The sequence below is a fragment of the Vespa mandarinia genome, chromosome 1 (assembly GCF_050613455.1).
Source record: "Vespa mandarinia isolate Hongniang chromosome 1, ASM5061345v1, whole genome shotgun sequence".
NCBI classification, from domain to species: domain Eukaryota; kingdom Metazoa; phylum Arthropoda; class Insecta; order Hymenoptera; family Vespidae; genus Vespa; species Vespa mandarinia.
The window spans coordinates 7,599,522-7,614,116 of NC_140810.1; the positions used below are offsets into that span (position 1 = coordinate 7,599,522).

The 14,595-nt window shown below is 28.4% G+C and overlaps 5 protein-coding genes across 6 annotated transcripts; 2 read left to right on the plus strand and 3 right to left on the minus strand.

Annotated features, from left to right (window-relative positions):
• Positions 1 to 572: 572 nt before the first annotated feature.
• Positions 573 to 2,228, minus strand: LOC118447028 (zinc finger CCHC-type and RNA-binding motif-containing protein 1). 2 transcript variants are annotated; one of them, XM_035878408.2, is made up of 5 exons: positions 1,713 to 2,228; positions 1,610 to 1,629; positions 1,402 to 1,513; positions 933 to 1,286; positions 573 to 845 (listed from the first exon to the last, which is right to left on the minus strand). In XM_035878408.2, the coding sequence occupies exons 3-5, from the start codon at positions 1,501 to 1,503 to the stop codon at positions 705 to 707; spliced, it is 597 nt and encodes a 198-aa protein (XP_035734301.2). In that variant the 5' UTR covers positions 1,504 to 1,513; positions 1,610 to 1,629; positions 1,713 to 2,228; the 3' UTR covers positions 573 to 704. The 2 variants fall into 2 exon arrangements, with proteins under 2 accessions (XP_035734301.2, XP_035734298.2); XM_035878405.2 differs by having other exon boundaries at positions 1,610 to 2,228.
• A 160-nt stretch (positions 2,229 to 2,388) lies between these two features.
• LOC118447027 (syntenin-1) lies at positions 2,389 to 5,402 on the plus strand. The gene is made up of 8 exons (XM_035878402.2): positions 2,389 to 2,545; positions 2,906 to 2,967; positions 3,107 to 3,307; positions 3,403 to 3,513; positions 3,644 to 3,879; positions 3,968 to 4,121; positions 4,295 to 4,404; positions 4,478 to 5,402. The coding sequence occupies exons 2-8, from the start codon at positions 2,917 to 2,919 to the stop codon at positions 4,530 to 4,532; spliced, it is 918 nt and encodes a 305-aa protein (XP_035734295.1). The 5' UTR covers positions 2,389 to 2,545; positions 2,906 to 2,916; the 3' UTR covers positions 4,533 to 5,402.
• Positions 5,403 to 5,662: 260 nt separating this feature from the next.
• Positions 5,663 to 10,466, plus strand: brun (trafficking protein particle complex subunit brun). Its single transcript, XM_035878386.2, has 12 exons — positions 5,663 to 6,837; positions 6,935 to 7,208; positions 7,375 to 7,573; positions 7,653 to 7,864; positions 7,931 to 8,129; positions 8,218 to 8,632; positions 8,699 to 8,919; positions 8,993 to 9,353; positions 9,428 to 9,584; positions 9,657 to 9,834; positions 9,913 to 10,136; positions 10,275 to 10,466. Exons 1-12 carry the CDS (start codon positions 5,900 to 5,902, stop codon positions 10,464 to 10,466), a joined length of 3,570 nt encoding a protein of 1,189 aa, XP_035734279.1. The 5' UTR covers positions 5,663 to 5,899.
• A 188-nt stretch (positions 10,467 to 10,654) lies between these two features.
• Positions 10,655 to 13,025, minus strand: Pif1 (Pif1 DNA helicase). Its single transcript, XM_085662828.1, has one exon. It carries the CDS (start codon positions 12,628 to 12,630, stop codon positions 10,771 to 10,773), a length of 1,860 nt encoding a protein of 619 aa, XP_085518954.1. The 5' UTR covers positions 12,631 to 13,025; the 3' UTR covers positions 10,655 to 10,770.
• A 368-nt stretch (positions 13,026 to 13,393) lies between these two features.
• Positions 13,394 to 14,292, minus strand: ND-B16.6 (NADH dehydrogenase (ubiquinone) B16.6 subunit). Its single transcript, XM_035878409.2, has 3 exons — positions 14,086 to 14,292; positions 13,857 to 14,007; positions 13,394 to 13,702 (listed from the first exon to the last, which is right to left on the minus strand). The coding sequence occupies exons 1-3, from the start codon at positions 14,183 to 14,185 to the stop codon at positions 13,495 to 13,497; spliced, it is 459 nt and encodes a 152-aa protein (XP_035734302.1). The 5' UTR covers positions 14,186 to 14,292; the 3' UTR covers positions 13,394 to 13,494.
• Positions 14,293 to 14,595: the final 303 nt, after the last annotated feature.

A 14,595-nucleotide genomic window follows, 5' to 3' on the forward strand; every position in this document is an offset into this window, starting at 1 on the left:
ACAGTCTTGCTACATTGTCTTCTAGCTTATCATTCGCAAAAAGTTAAAAAAGGATAACATATATCGACAAGAAAAAATGTATCTCGTTCTCACGAAATTTCATACCACGAAAGACAATATTTTTCCATTAATGAAGCCATAGTGACGACCTTAATTTTATTTTTAATATTATTTTACATTTAACATTTAATATTATATATATGTATATGATTTCACAAATATGAATCAATGATATCCTCCATTTAGTTATGCTACACTTTTTTCTCTTATTTAGAATAAACATAATTGTATTCATGTAATGTACGAAAACATATTCAAAGTTGTAACATTGTGTTCACTAGCCTTTCCGATATAAAGTCTGTGCAAAGATAAATGCGCAAATTTGTCGAAGTATTTAAACCCAGCATTTAGCCTTCAAAGAATAATCACTAATGGTACGTTTTATTTACTTACATTGTAATTAATGTAATGGTTCTTAACAGTATATAATATTATTACGATTAGAAATATAGTATATATATAATTCTATCATATACCAAATGTTTTAAATATGATTGGTAAATTCACTGCAATCATTCCTTACTTTGGTTTCAAATGAAATTTCTTAATATTATTTACAGGACTAATTTTTAATTAGATTTCTATAAATAAAACTTATGATTTCAATAATTACATGATAATATCAAGTACAATCTCTTACATTTTCATTCACTGATATCCTCTTCATCGCTGAAATATGAATTCTCTTTATATCGTTTCCGCCTTACAACCGATTCAGTATGCTCTTCATCATATTGACCTGTTGCCACCTTATGCTTATATTGTTCTAGCTCTCTAAGATGTTGCTATACCGTACAAAAAATATACTTAGGAATATTAAAAAATTAATATATTATACAAAATTAAAAGAAACATTTCAGACATTATTATACCTCCTGTTTAATAGCTGCACTTAATGTTTCCATTTCAATTTCTGAACAATTATCGTCAGTATCATCATTATCAATATTCTTTGATTTTTTTGACCTCCTTAAGCCTTCATCACTGTCACTATCAAAATAACTAGTATCATGAGTAACAGAGGTTTTAGTCTTTTTTCTTATTCTAACTTTTTTCTGTGGTGGTTCCCTTGGTCCCAACATATTATGACTACATGCATACGATAAATGCCCTTCCTCTCCACATTCATAACATTGGGATTTATCTGGATAGTCCCTACGACGTATAAATTCTGTGCTACGTCCATTGTCAACTGCTATAGAACTTCTTATAGTACGTCCACCTATCTAATAATAATAAAATAATAATAAAATCATTACCAAATATACATTAATACATACTTGAAACACTATAGTTACATATTATTCAATTATAAATATTATACAATTGATGAAAATTTACTTGTGTATTATTAAGACCTTTTGCACACGAAGAAGCATCTTCTGGTTTTAGAAATAATACAAATGCAACCCCACGACTACGTCGTGTGATTTTATCTTTCATTATAGTTACTCTGTAAGAACGTTAAAAGGTTATGTTTTATTAAATTGTTATATATTAATATATAGATAAATATTAAACATAAGATCTAACTATATTGAAGACTTACTTCACTATCTTTCCGTAACTCTGTAAAAGTTGATGTATATCATTATTTGTTAATGAAAATGGTAAATTTGATATATATACAGTAGATTTACTAGGCACTATACCTCCGCTCATAATTTTAATACTGCATTCTTTGCTTCAACAATTTATCTTAAAAATTCTTATGTCTGGATTTTATATAAAAATGTAAATAAATAGATTATCAGTGCTCATACTTTAAGGTTATATTATTCGTTAATATATCCAAAGAAATAGTAATAAAATAATAAACAAAAAGTTGCATAGAGTAGCAAAATTCATATTTATAGAATCACAATCTAGATGTCTCTGCATGCGACTAGCGCCATTATTGAATTCACGGTTTATTGCATCTTTTCCTTATTTTTTTTCTCATAATTATATAAATGGCCTCGTTAACAATTCTATAAATTCTATTTAAATCTATAATATTTTTAAATCTTATACCATTTCCGGAAGAAACAATTGAACAGATTCTTCTAATAGTTCTTTTAGTATAAAAATAAACCTTTTTTAGGGTGTTTCAAGAAATTGCACATTCAGTGAACACTGTATTGTATGTAATGAACCGAAAGCGTGAAAAAATCAATTATATACTAAAAATTTATTATATATCGAATAATGAATGCAATTGTGGTCTATATCAATGCATCTGTTATACCTAATGATGCTAACGTATTAGATAAAGTTTAAATTTGACAACACTGGATATGATTCAAGTGTTATCACAAATTCTGAAACAGTGTGAGTTGAGTGTGAGTCAATACAAAGACTATATGCTTCACTGAGTACGTACGCATCGGACGCACTAATAACGCACTAATAACGCACTGTAGTTCAGTAGTTTTTTGACAGTTTATACTTCTTTACAAGTTTTACATATATCAACGTTTATCTTTGATTTACAAGTGTTAATCAAGTAAGTACACTTTTTCCAAATTGAATATTTTTACGATGTTAAAAATTGTTGATAAAATCTAATCAAATTAATACTTGAATTATTATCGTTGGATCATTATATGACTTCTTGTGATGGGGATATCCCGTGACTAAATATAATAAAGTGTTTTTTTTCTATTTTATTCCATAAAAAAATAAGTTAAGGAAAAATAGAACTAAAAATTATATTATCAGCAATTTAAATAAAATCTTACACTATTACCATTTTATTCAGAAATATTGTTGTAGATGTAACAAACATATTGTCTTACAATATGGTTTTAGTAATCTTTGTGTAATCTGCAATTTCTAATTATTTTATGAAATTATACAATTCCAGAATCATACAAAATGTCTTTCTATCCAACTCTGGAAGATATGAAGGTGGATCATATGATGAAAGTAAATGAAAGATATTTAATTCTTAGGAATTTGACTTTACTAATAATTAATATACTATATAAGTCAATATTATGTTTATTTATGAATATTATTATTATGAATATTATGTTTCTTGATTATAGAATCTCTATTCTTATAGGCTCAAATGCAAGCGGAATCCCAATATTTTGCTCCATCACCTTCTATTTTACCTGAACCTGTGGCACCTTCTGCTCCTGCTTATGATCCTTCTCCATCTGGCCCTATATATCCTTCTTTAGGAGATTATATGGGTTTGGAGTTAAATAATCAGATGATTCCGAACAATTTACTTGAATATTCTGTTTTTACCCCAACAAATGTAAGTCGTAATATATATTTACATATATAATTTGTAATATATGCCTATATAATTTATAATTTTCATCTTTTATAATTTTCGTTTTATAATTTTAGAGGACAGGAACACTTGCAGAAACATCCAGAGTATTAACTGGTATGGTAGCACCACTTTCTGGAGAATCTTTGGGTCTGCAACGAGCACATGTTACAAATGGAATTAGAGAGGTAATATATAGGGTGGCTTGTTTTACTTAAAAATTTTCTTCTGTCTGATTCATCTTTTGAAATCATTTACATTAATGTAATAAAAATGGCTTCTATTAATACCGTTATAATAACTATAAGCTTGTTTCAGTTAATATTATGCAAAGATAAAGATGGAAAAGTGGGCCTAAGAGTACATTCAGTAAATAATGGTATCTTTGTATGTCTTGTGAGTCAAGAATCTCCAGCTGCACTTGCAGGGTTGCGTTTTGGTGATCAAATTTTAAGTATTAATGATGAATGTATAGCTGGTTATACAATGGACCAAGTGCACAAACTATTTCGTAATGCTGATGTTAATGGTATTAGAGTTGTTGTGCGTGATAGGTTGGTTACAATTTACTATTATATATTATATTTCAAATTTTCGAATGTATTATATTAATAAATTTATTTTTAATCTATTTATCATTAGGCCATTTGAACGTGCTGTAACTATGCACAAGGATAGTTCTGGCTGCATTGGATTTCAATTTAAAAATGGAAAAATAATTGCATTGGTAAAAGATTCTTCAGCTGCACGAAATGGATTATTAATTGATCATCAAATATTAGAGATTAACGGCAAAGTATAGTAACTTTCTGTTTATAATTTTCTCTAATGGATCTATTGTTTATATTACGATTAATGAAAATAATTTTATGATGTTAAAAATTGTTGATAAAATATATATATAATTATTGTTGATAAAAAAAAAAAAATATATATATATATATAAAATTTAACAATATCATTTTTTAGAATGTGGTTGGGTTGAAGGACAAACAAATTACAACAGAAATAGAAAATGGTGGAAATCTTATTACAGTTACTGTAATTCCATCATATATTTATGATCATATGGTTAAAAAGTATGTAATTTCAGTTTGTTGTCACATCCAACAAAATTATTGAAAATATTAAAATTTATGATTTTTATTACAGAATGTCAAGCAGTTTATTAAAATCGTTAATGGATCATTCTGTACCAGGTGTATGAAGAACTACAACCTTCAAATTAAAAAATCTACTCTTTGGTTACATTCTATATTTTATGAGAAGCTACATATATCAAGATAATCTTAATATGTTATTATCATAACATGTATGATAAGTATTCTATAGATACTTCACTACTGCACAAAATTTTCTTATTATATAGTACTGATGCAGCACATATAATATATTAATTCTCATTAATATATGCATATGTTGAATGATTTTAAGATATAAAAAAAACAAGAAGGTAAGATATTAATAGGGCACATAAAAATGTTTAATTTCAATATTTTTATTTTATGTGATAATAGTACTTTCATTTAATGTGTGTAATTGTTGAATAATTTGATTATTTTATTACGTATTTATTGTTTATATAATGTTTAAAACATGAAAAATACAATAGCAATGAAGATCGCTATATACATTTATATTTTAAAATGTAGATGGAATGCTGCATTCATTTATGTTTATTAATAATATTTTTTACTAGAAGATTGTTATTTTTATTAACATTCATAGAAAAGAAAGTCAAATATGTAATAAAAATAGCAATTTAAATTGGCTTAGTGCTTAATATAGTTACATATGAGCTACATATAGAAATATGCTCATGTTATTATGTTACTGTTGCGTGAGAGAACTTAAATAACCAATGATGTCTACATGATGATATACCTATTTTTTTACAATACCCTTCTTTATTGCCAATGTTAGTATGGTGTTATTTCTATTATACATAAATTTGTTAAATATAGAATCTATACTTTATATAGAAAAATGTCGTATATACGGTATATAAGCATATTGTTATTCTCTTCTGTGCCACATTTTATAATAGGTCTTTAAGAATTTCACAGTTTAGTTACGTATATAAAAATAAAAATATGTAAACATTGTAAATGTTATAGCAAAAAGTAATAATAAATTAAATGATCAATCACTTCATTATTCAATTCTAACCTGCTTTATAACTGATTTGAATTTTATTATAACTGATAATGAAAGTTATTAACATGTGTTAATAAAAGAACCGAAAAAAGATTAGAAGATATAAATAGAATAAATCGAATGCTATTTTTTTTTTATTCAGCTCAGCTGATTACATGATAATTGCGCGTGCGCATTTCTTATTTTCAAAATGGCAGTAACAAGATGCATTGATACTTGTCATTCTTGTGTCTTACAATCACATACGTTCCATCTAATAAACTGTATTAAGTATCTAATATTATTATGATTCTGGTACATATTAATTTCGGAGTACAGTTTTTCATAAGAACTCATTTCAATTACATAAAAAGAACAATGTCAACATCCGCCTAAGGTACTTAACATAAGTACCATTATATACTGAGTGACACATAAATGCGCTCGGCTATTAGTGTTATTTTGTCGAGTCCAGTGCCCGACAATAAGATGTCTCACCCTGATTACGAGCAAACCGCTCATGATCACGCGGCACTGCTTTTACTTTTAAGACCGATTGGTACCCAGATAAAACAAAAAACAGTCTCTAGATTATTTGAACGTATTATCAAGGCAGGGAGTAGATTTACTGTAAGAGACTCCTCTGGTAATACACGAGAAATACTTGCTCGATTTGTCAAAGAACATCCTGTGGAAAATAATGACTGGGGAGAATTTCAAACACATAGGAGACTTTTGGGCCTGATTACATTTGGCAAGTACGATAATCAAACAGAATTGAACGAACTATGCAGACTTCATGAAACCTTAAAAGTAAAATATAGTGCCACATTGTATGATTCTCGAGCCATTCTATTTGGACCATTAGAATCAAATAATCCTCGTGATCCACCAGAGTCATTTAGTACTCCATCCAATTTTAAAACACAAGCTGTTTTTTATACAGATGAATCTTGTTCTGATCTTGAAACATATATTGTGGAATGTCTTCATTCACTATTTTGGATTTTAGAATCCAAAAGATTAGAACGATCTAGAGAGAAAGTAGATCGTGTGTCTCTTCTTTTAGCACCATTTGAAAAAAAAGACTTTATAGGCTTAGATCTTGAATCTAGAAATAATAGAAAAAGATGCGTGGGACGCATGACAAAACATTTGGGAGATTTGTGCCTTCAAGCTGGGCTCCCAGCTGATGCGTTGTATCATTATAATTCAGCAGCTAATGTACTACAAGCTGTTAATGACTGGTTATGGCTCGGTGCAGCTTATGAAGGATTATGTGCTGCTTCTGTTTTAGTTTTGTATCCTAATATGTGTAGAAATCTTCCATTACAAAGAAATTCTTCTCTTCAAGAAGGAAGTCCAGGTAAGCAAAGGTATGTATAATTTATAATATTTATATTTTTTCTAGAATTTCATATTTATATATTATTTATATATTATATTTATATATTATTAATTATATATTTTTAGACGAGGTTCTCAAGCTGTTGCTGTATTACCATCACCACCAACTATTGATGTAGTAAAAACAAATATGCCACATATTTTATTACCTGAGGAAATTTCTAAAAAATATCGTGAAGCCATTGTTCATTATAGTAAATATCAGTATGCGGGTATAATTGAAACAGAAGCTAGCTTTAAAGCAACAAGGATATCAATAGAACAGAATTGTACCTTGCAAGCTACATCTTACTTAAACAATGTTATACTTATCAATTTAACTTTGAGTGAACAAGAAAAGGTATTAATAGATTTTTTATTACAAATTGTAAATTTGAAATTTAATTATAAATTATATATAATATTTTATATAATATAATATTTTATATAATATATATTATATAATATTTTACTGAATATATATACTTTTCTATAAATATATATATACTTTCCTATATTTATTTTAGATCGATCGTTTTACTACATTATCAGATTTATATACAAGTTTTGGTTTTGTAAGAAAAGCGGCATTTTGTTTACGATTAGCTGCTACACGTCATGTTTCTCAAAACAATCCTAGCCCAGATTGGCAACAATGTTATAATTTAATGTTACAAGCTACTTCTGGTTTCAAATTATCTTTAGATCCCATCGATATGCCTGCAGGTAATAAATACTGTAAATTAATGTATTTCTCTTATTTCTTGGAAATTTTTCTTTAATTATAATTATTTTTTTTATGTAGATGGACATAGAGGTTGGCCTGTTATTCAAATACATGTTATAAACGAACTTGTTGCTGCTGCAAATCGTATGGGTAATCCAGCATTAGCTACAAGACATTTGACATTTTTACTTCAAACAATGTACAATCATTTAACTTCTGCTGAACGTAAAGAAACTGCTTTACAACTTCAAACTGTATCTCAACAATGTGAAGGTGCTCCTGTTCCCCTTGTAAGTTTAACAAATGTATTCTATAAATACATTCTATAATAAAACTATATTTTTTATTTTTAATAGGTCTTAGATTCTGGAACAGTCATACCACCAGCTAATTTAATAAATATCCCAAAAACAAAATATTTTTCTTTGAAAAATTTACAACCACATTTACAGCCGCAAAAGATTGAACGAGTCAAAGAAGATCATGGCCCATTTTTATTTACACCTATTAATTTTGGTTCATTAGAACGTAAAACTATGTCCAAAAGTAAAATGGGTACTGTAATTCATAGCTTACATTGAACAAATACCTTTGGACATATGATCCAGCTATCATTAATTACATGGAGCTTATTATATTATAGATTACTTATGGGTCGAAGGAGATATCTGTGAAGTGTCAATGCAATTTATAAATCCATTACCATTTGAATTGCATGTATCTAATATGAGACTTCTTACTAATGGTGTTGTGTTTGAATCAATACCAGAAAGTATTACGCTTCCTGCTGAATCTGGACCTATTGCAGTTACTTTAGCTGGTAGACCTAAAGAAATTGGAGATTTAGAAATTCTTGGTTTCAGTACACACACATTAGGAGTTAAGTCCAATTGTAGATTAAGGCATATGGAAGGAATGATACATCCTCAGTATACTATTGAGGTAATTCCAGCTTTACCAAGATTAGACGTTGCCACGAGTTTACCTCAAACTGCGAGTTTCAGCTCCGGTGAAAATATCGTTACGAGTGCTAGTATATCATTATATGGAGGGGAAAGGTTCGTTTTATGAAAATATCTAAATTTCTTTAAACTAAAAGTATAATCTTATTCGGTTCTTTTCAGTGCTGAATGTACTATAACAATAACAAACGTAGGCCAAGTTCCTATTGAAATGATAGAATTGTCAATACAGTCTACTTTAGATGCAGTTACAGAAGGAAAAATATTTAAATGGAGTGATGAAAATTTAATGACACAATTGCCCTTACAACCTTGTACTAGTGCAAGTCTTACATTATACCTGCATGCTGCCACAGACTTTATTGCACCTGTATCTAGAAATGGTAATATTTTTTATACACGTTATAAGAAGAAGGAACAACTATTTATTAATTTATTTATGTATATACTTTTCAGATATCAATAGCAGTAGTTATCTCAGTCAACCGAGTAGTTTATTGTCACATTCAGGACACAGTTCATTACCATCTAGATTAAGTTCTCCATCTCATCATACTAAAAGACAATCTGAACTGACTTCTTCCTTTAGATCTGGTTTGAGTTCTCATTCTGGTCATTCTTCTTTAGCGAGTACACGATTGTCTAAACTTGCAGTGCCATTGCATAATTCAAATATTATTGAAGGACAATTAAAAATAAAATATTCTGGCGGTTCTGGATTAGCAGTAGGCTATTGTAGAATTTCATCTGTTTTTATAACAGTTGAAATGTTACCTAGTATACATATTACAAATTGGGATGTATTACCAGCAGAAACGTAAGTAAAATGAATGATCATAAATATACTTTTTTCATTCAGTCTAATAGTTTATTATAACAAATTATGTCTAGGTCATCACAATTTTATCTTGTATTGGACGTTACAAATATGACAAATCATGAAATGGAGCTACATTATACTCAAAGCAAGTGTATATACATGGAAGGCAAAGAACCATGTAGAATACCAGTCCCAGTGGATAGATGTCCACTTAATAAATTATCCATGGTACTATTTTTTATATTTATTTATTTATTATCTGTTTATTTACTATTTATTTTATTAATCTTTTGTTTTTAGTTAAACGGAGGAGGAGATAATGGAGAGCTTCAAAAAATTTGTGCCGAGCATATTGCTTCGTTAGTAGATTTACGTTGGCAATTATTAGGTACCGAATCTACTGGAAAAGCAACTCTTTCTGGCATTACTCTTACTCAAGATATGCTGGATCTTGTTAGAATGAGTCCTTTACAATGGGGTATATTTAAATGTTATTTTATATAATTTACTTATAGTGTAAGTGTAAAAAATACTTTTGCATTAAATTGTTTTACAGAAGTAACTATAAATGATGCAATGGTAAAAGCTCAAGACGAGCTAACATGTAATTTGGGCGAATGTGTTAATATTGGAATAGATGTATGTAATGCATTAGAACACCCTCTCAGTGATCTTATATTATCTATTAATTTTTATCAAGATCATCACAATGGAGTTAATAATTATCAACTAGATACAAGATTATCCATTGCTGGTGCAAATAAAGTAATGCTTCCAGCTGTAAGTAAACATTTTGATATGCATCTTTTGATGTGTGTGTATGTGTGTGTGTGTATATATTATCCAATATCAATATTTTTATATATTTATCATTTTTATAATACTATGAAAAAATTAATTAAAAAATATTTATATTAGTTACAGGAATATGGGAGAGCATATCATGAGTGTCGAGTAGTATTTTTTACCGCTGGCCAGTATAAAATAGATATCCAATGCAGTAGTAAAGAAACAACACCAAATACTCCAACACTATGTTCAGAACTCATAAATGCTGGACACACGTGGCGTTACATACCACCAATAGAAATAACGGTAGATGATTATTGAATTTTATTGTGCTATTGCTTGCATTGTAATATTTGTATAAAATATTGAAGGACATCTATGCCTTGTTGTCATGATCGAGTGCTTAAAATTGAACATAAACTTTTACTTTCTTTAATAAAAGAAAAGATTATGAGATCTGTCAAAATACTGTTTTCAAAATATTTCTTTTACGAAAAAAATATACTTCTTATTTCTCATTTAGTTCATTTTATCTTTTTAATATCTAAATATCATATCTTATAAGATTTATCAAATTATTAAGTAATTTTTAGTCTATTTATTAAAATATTTTATTCTTATAAAATTACTTATTAATTTTAGCTTTTTTTCCTATAGGAATCGCTTCCATTTCATATAAATTTCTTCTAAATTTCTTATAAAATTCAAGTACAGTAGTATTAGCCCATACTTGTTGACTATTGAAATCTAAAATGCGTAATGACTGCAAACTTTGTGCTCTTGAGAGCGCAACATAAGATTGACCAGCATCAAAAACTCTAGAGAGACACATTTCTACACAATCCAAAGTTAAACCTTGACTTTTATGTATGGAAAAAGCCCATGCTAATTTTAATGGAATTTGTTTTCTATGTATAGTAGCACCTGATACAGTTCTTATAGACCATTTTTCCATTTTGGTTTGATAAATATTCCCTGATCTAAGTTGAATTACTGGTAAATCATCTACAAATTTAATAACTATTCCTCTAGCTCCATTCACTAAACCATTTGAAATGTTAATATTTTTCAATAACATAACTTGAGCACCAACTTTTAAAATTAATTTGCCAGATACAGGCAATTGTTGATCTAATGTTCTGCTCATCATTTGATCAGAGTCTTGTGCTATATAAATTTTACTATCTCCTTTTAATTCATTCAATTGAAAGTTATTGATTTCATCAGCCTCATTTATATGAGAACATAATCTAGTTGCCAGAATTCCATTACTTTCAATATTTTGTTTTGCCGTAGCCTTAAGAGTATTAGAAATAGTTTCTGTAACTCTTCCTATTCTAATATTATTTAAAATCTCTACAAACTCTGGATCTTTTTGTCTATGTACTATTTTTAATTCAAAATTAAAATGAACACATTTTTCCCATGCCTCACTTTGAAAGCAGAATTTTACTTTTTCATCTCTTTTGGATACAGGTGGTAATTGGAAAAAATCTCCACATAGAATCAGTTGTATACCACCAAAGGGTCTTTCAGTCTTACGTATGTATCTTGCAACTGCTTCTAATTTATCAAAAAATTCTGCATCTACCATAGAAATTTCATCGATGATTAAGTGTTTTGTTTTTCTCCATACTGCAGCTGAAGAAGAACGGGAGGCTAGTTGTAAAGATCTCTCTAAAGTTCCACTTCCAATTCCAATTCCTGCAAATTGATGCAAAGTAACTCCTCCAATATGACAAGCAGCAACACCTGTGCTGGCTGTAGCTATAGTTACATCCGGTGGTAATGCTGCTATTATCTTTTTTAATAAAAATGATTTGCCAGTGCCTGCACTACCAGTAAAGAATATATTTTTTCCATTAAGTACAGCATTTAAAATTTTACTTTGTTCTTCTGTCATATCTCCTACAGTTGGATTCTCATATAATTTCTTGGCTGTAGGTAATTTAGATGTATGATCACTGGAACGTTTCCGTTTCTTTATAGCACTAGGTGATGGAGTAGTAACTGTTGCACGGGATATAGCAACAGCTTTTTCCTTTGCTTTATTAATTTCTGTACTCGTTGCTGGACTAATTTCTTGAATACTACTTAATGGTATATTCGATAACAATTTTTCTTTCAACGATTTATCTGACGATTTCTTGACTTGCCCCGTCATTTTAATAAATATTGTTTTCAAGAAATTTATCAACGAAGCAGAGGGAGCATTAGATAAGAAAAGGGTACAGTTTTCTTCTTGAAATTTGATAGATGCTTTACCCTCATTCATAAATTTATTGAATACAGAAATTTTTTTTAATGTTAACTTCGTTGTTACATTTGGTTTATCTGCACGTATTTCTATAATCATTTCTCGTAAATTGTCTCGAATCAAACGCAAAGACGCGGATCTATGATTTATTTTTCTAACAATAGATCCATATCTATCAAGCCATTCCACTATCACAGTACAAGATAATGTACAACTGTCTAAATCCATCACTCTTTATACTTCTTTATAACGTTTAAATTAAACTTGATACAATCCTTACGTTATATGTTTATCAGCTTTATGGATTATAATTTGAAATCAACACTTATATTTAAATACTAAAGAGAAAGTTCAAATATTTCTAACTTTTCTAATAAGTCAAACTTAATAAAACCCGCGGTTTCAAGGAAAGGAATGATGTACGAGGAATAATATACACATGTAGATAACCTTCAAAATTTGTTCTATGTTCCTTAGATGGCGTTAAGATAACAAGCAACATAATGACCAATAAGAGAATAACTAGACGTCATCTATTGTCGACGTTGGAAAATACTATTCAGGCAGAAAGTCAATATCGAGATATAAAGTTCCTTTATTATTTAATTATTGTATACGATCTAAATTACGTGGAGCTCGTTAAAAATTATTGATCATATATCTTATTTTATATATTTCTTTCTATTCAGATAATTTATATTATTAATAAAATCTACATTTGATAGTTAAAGTGCGTGATTCTATAAAAGGCATGATAGTATTTATCAATTAAATTAAAAATTATAGCAATATATATATATATAATTAGTAAATAAAAAATTTATGTACATATAGAAGTTATATTTGTGTATTACATTTTTGAAGTATTTTATATCAATTAATTACCGTGATGAGACATATATAGTTCAGAAAACAATGTTAGTTGTTTGCTACTTTATCTTAAACAAAAAACAATGAGATTGTAATAATCATGTTAGAGGTACATATAGATTTGAAATCTTTTAAGATTATGTGCATTGTTTCCGTATATATATTTATTTAATCTCTATCTTAATAAATTACTATTTTCATTAAATACATCAATAATTATTTTTATGATATCATTCTCAAGTAATGCTGGTATTCAAAATCATGTGGATGTGAATGTATAAAGTATTCGAGATGACTTGGTTCAATAAATTTATCTTCCGGTATTGTTTTATATATCGGTTCTCCCTTATATGTACCCACTTTCCATTCAGGATAATTCTTCATCAGCTCTTTTTCTTCTGCGACATTACGCTTGACTTGTTTCAAGAATCTGAACATTTCAATGTTGACAATTATTTCAATTAATAAAAAATCATTCAGTATATCATATAGTAAAATTGTTAATCTTATTTGGTACGTACACGTATGTTGATTTAAACGAAACATTTTATTCTTTAAAATTTAATTAATACTAATGAACTTACATTCGATCTCTTTCAGCTTGTAAAATAGGTTGTAATGCAAATTGGGCACTTCTCATTTCAATAATTTCTCTCTTTATCTTTTTCCATTCTATGAAATACAGGTAATGCCCCACCACAGTAGTAACTAAACATAAACCTAAAGCACTCCGTCCTAAAAAATATTTAATTATATTTTTTTTCTAATATTGGATATTATAAGATTGCACTTGTAAAAAAGGTCAAGCATTACCTCCAAGAAGAGTACGCAAAGGTATACGTTCTGTTGTAATAGGACGATAACCCTCTTTCGGAGGCAAGTCTTGAGTAAAGCCTTTCGTAGCAGTATTCATATTTCTGTTTCGATATATCCTATCTTTAATCACGAGTCCATTAAAATTGAACTACGACGTAATGTCTGAAACCTTCGATTTTTTTTGCTTACGAAGTCACTAGATTTAGTGAAAAAATGAACACTATATCGATCTAGTTACTATCTCTGACCTACAAACACTATCTAATAAAAAATGTAATAATATTAATAAATTCGTCTTGTACTTTTCATGTTATTTAATATAAAATAAATGACAATTATTATGAAACTCATTTATGATAAAATAATTAACAATGTGAAATAGAGAAATGTAAAGTCACTACGATCATAAGTGGCGCCATTTTCAAATCGAAGAAAATATTCAATAGACGTGAATATCGCATAGATATTCTTATATTATCTTTTCGATAATATTTTATTTTCCTTTTT

What these genes read in the sequence shown, in the direction of transcription:
- LOC118447028 (XM_035878405.2), bottom strand. Translation starts at nt 1,722, where the DNA reads ATGAGCGGAGGTATAGTGCCTAGTAAATCTACTGTATATATATCAAAT. An exon ending in AAGGTCTTAATAATACACAA is followed by an intron (nt 1,287 to 1,401) that starts GTAAATTTTCAT and finishes TATTATTATTAG; the next exon opens with ATAGGTGGACGTACTATAAG. An exon ending in GTGCAGCTATTAAACAGGAG is followed by an intron (nt 846 to 932) that starts GTATAATAATGT and finishes TGTACGGTATAG; the next exon opens with CAACATCTTAGAGAGCTAGA.
- LOC118447027 (XM_035878402.2), top strand. Translation starts at nt 2,917, where the DNA reads ATGTCTTTCTATCCAACTCTGGAAGATATGAAGGTGGATCATATGATG. An exon ending in CTGTTTTTACCCCAACAAAT is followed by an intron (nt 3,308 to 3,402) that starts GTAAGTCGTAAT and finishes TTATAATTTTAG; the next exon opens with AGGACAGGAACACTTGCAGA. An exon ending in TATGATCATATGGTTAAAAA is followed by an intron (nt 4,405 to 4,477) that starts GTATGTAATTTC and finishes TTTTTATTACAG; the next exon opens with AATGTCAAGCAGTTTATTAA.
- brun (XM_035878386.2), top strand. Translation starts at nt 5,900, where the DNA reads ATGCGCTCGGCTATTAGTGTTATTTTGTCGAGTCCAGTGCCCGACAAT. An exon ending in TCATTATATGGAGGGGAAAG is followed by an intron (nt 8,633 to 8,698) that starts GTTCGTTTTATG and finishes GGTTCTTTTCAG; the next exon opens with TGCTGAATGTACTATAACAA. An exon ending in ATAAAGTAATGCTTCCAGCT is followed by an intron (nt 10,137 to 10,274) that starts GTAAGTAAACAT and finishes TATTTATATTAG; the next exon opens with TTACAGGAATATGGGAGAGC.
- Pif1 (XM_085662828.1), bottom strand. Translation starts at nt 12,630, where the DNA reads ATGGATTTAGACAGTTGTACATTATCTTGTACTGTGATAGTGGAATGG.
- ND-B16.6 (XM_035878409.2), bottom strand. Translation starts at nt 14,185, where the DNA reads ATGAATACTGCTACGAAAGGCTTTACTCAAGACTTGCCTCCGAAAGAG. An exon ending in TTTGCGTACTCTTCTTGGAG is followed by an intron (nt 14,008 to 14,085) that starts GTAATGCTTGAC and finishes AATATTTTTTAG; the next exon opens with GACGGAGTGCTTTAGGTTTA. An exon ending in CAAGCTGAAAGAGATCGAAT is followed by an intron (nt 13,703 to 13,856) that starts GTAAGTTCATTA and finishes TGAAATGTTCAG; the next exon opens with ATTCTTGAAACAAGTCAAGC.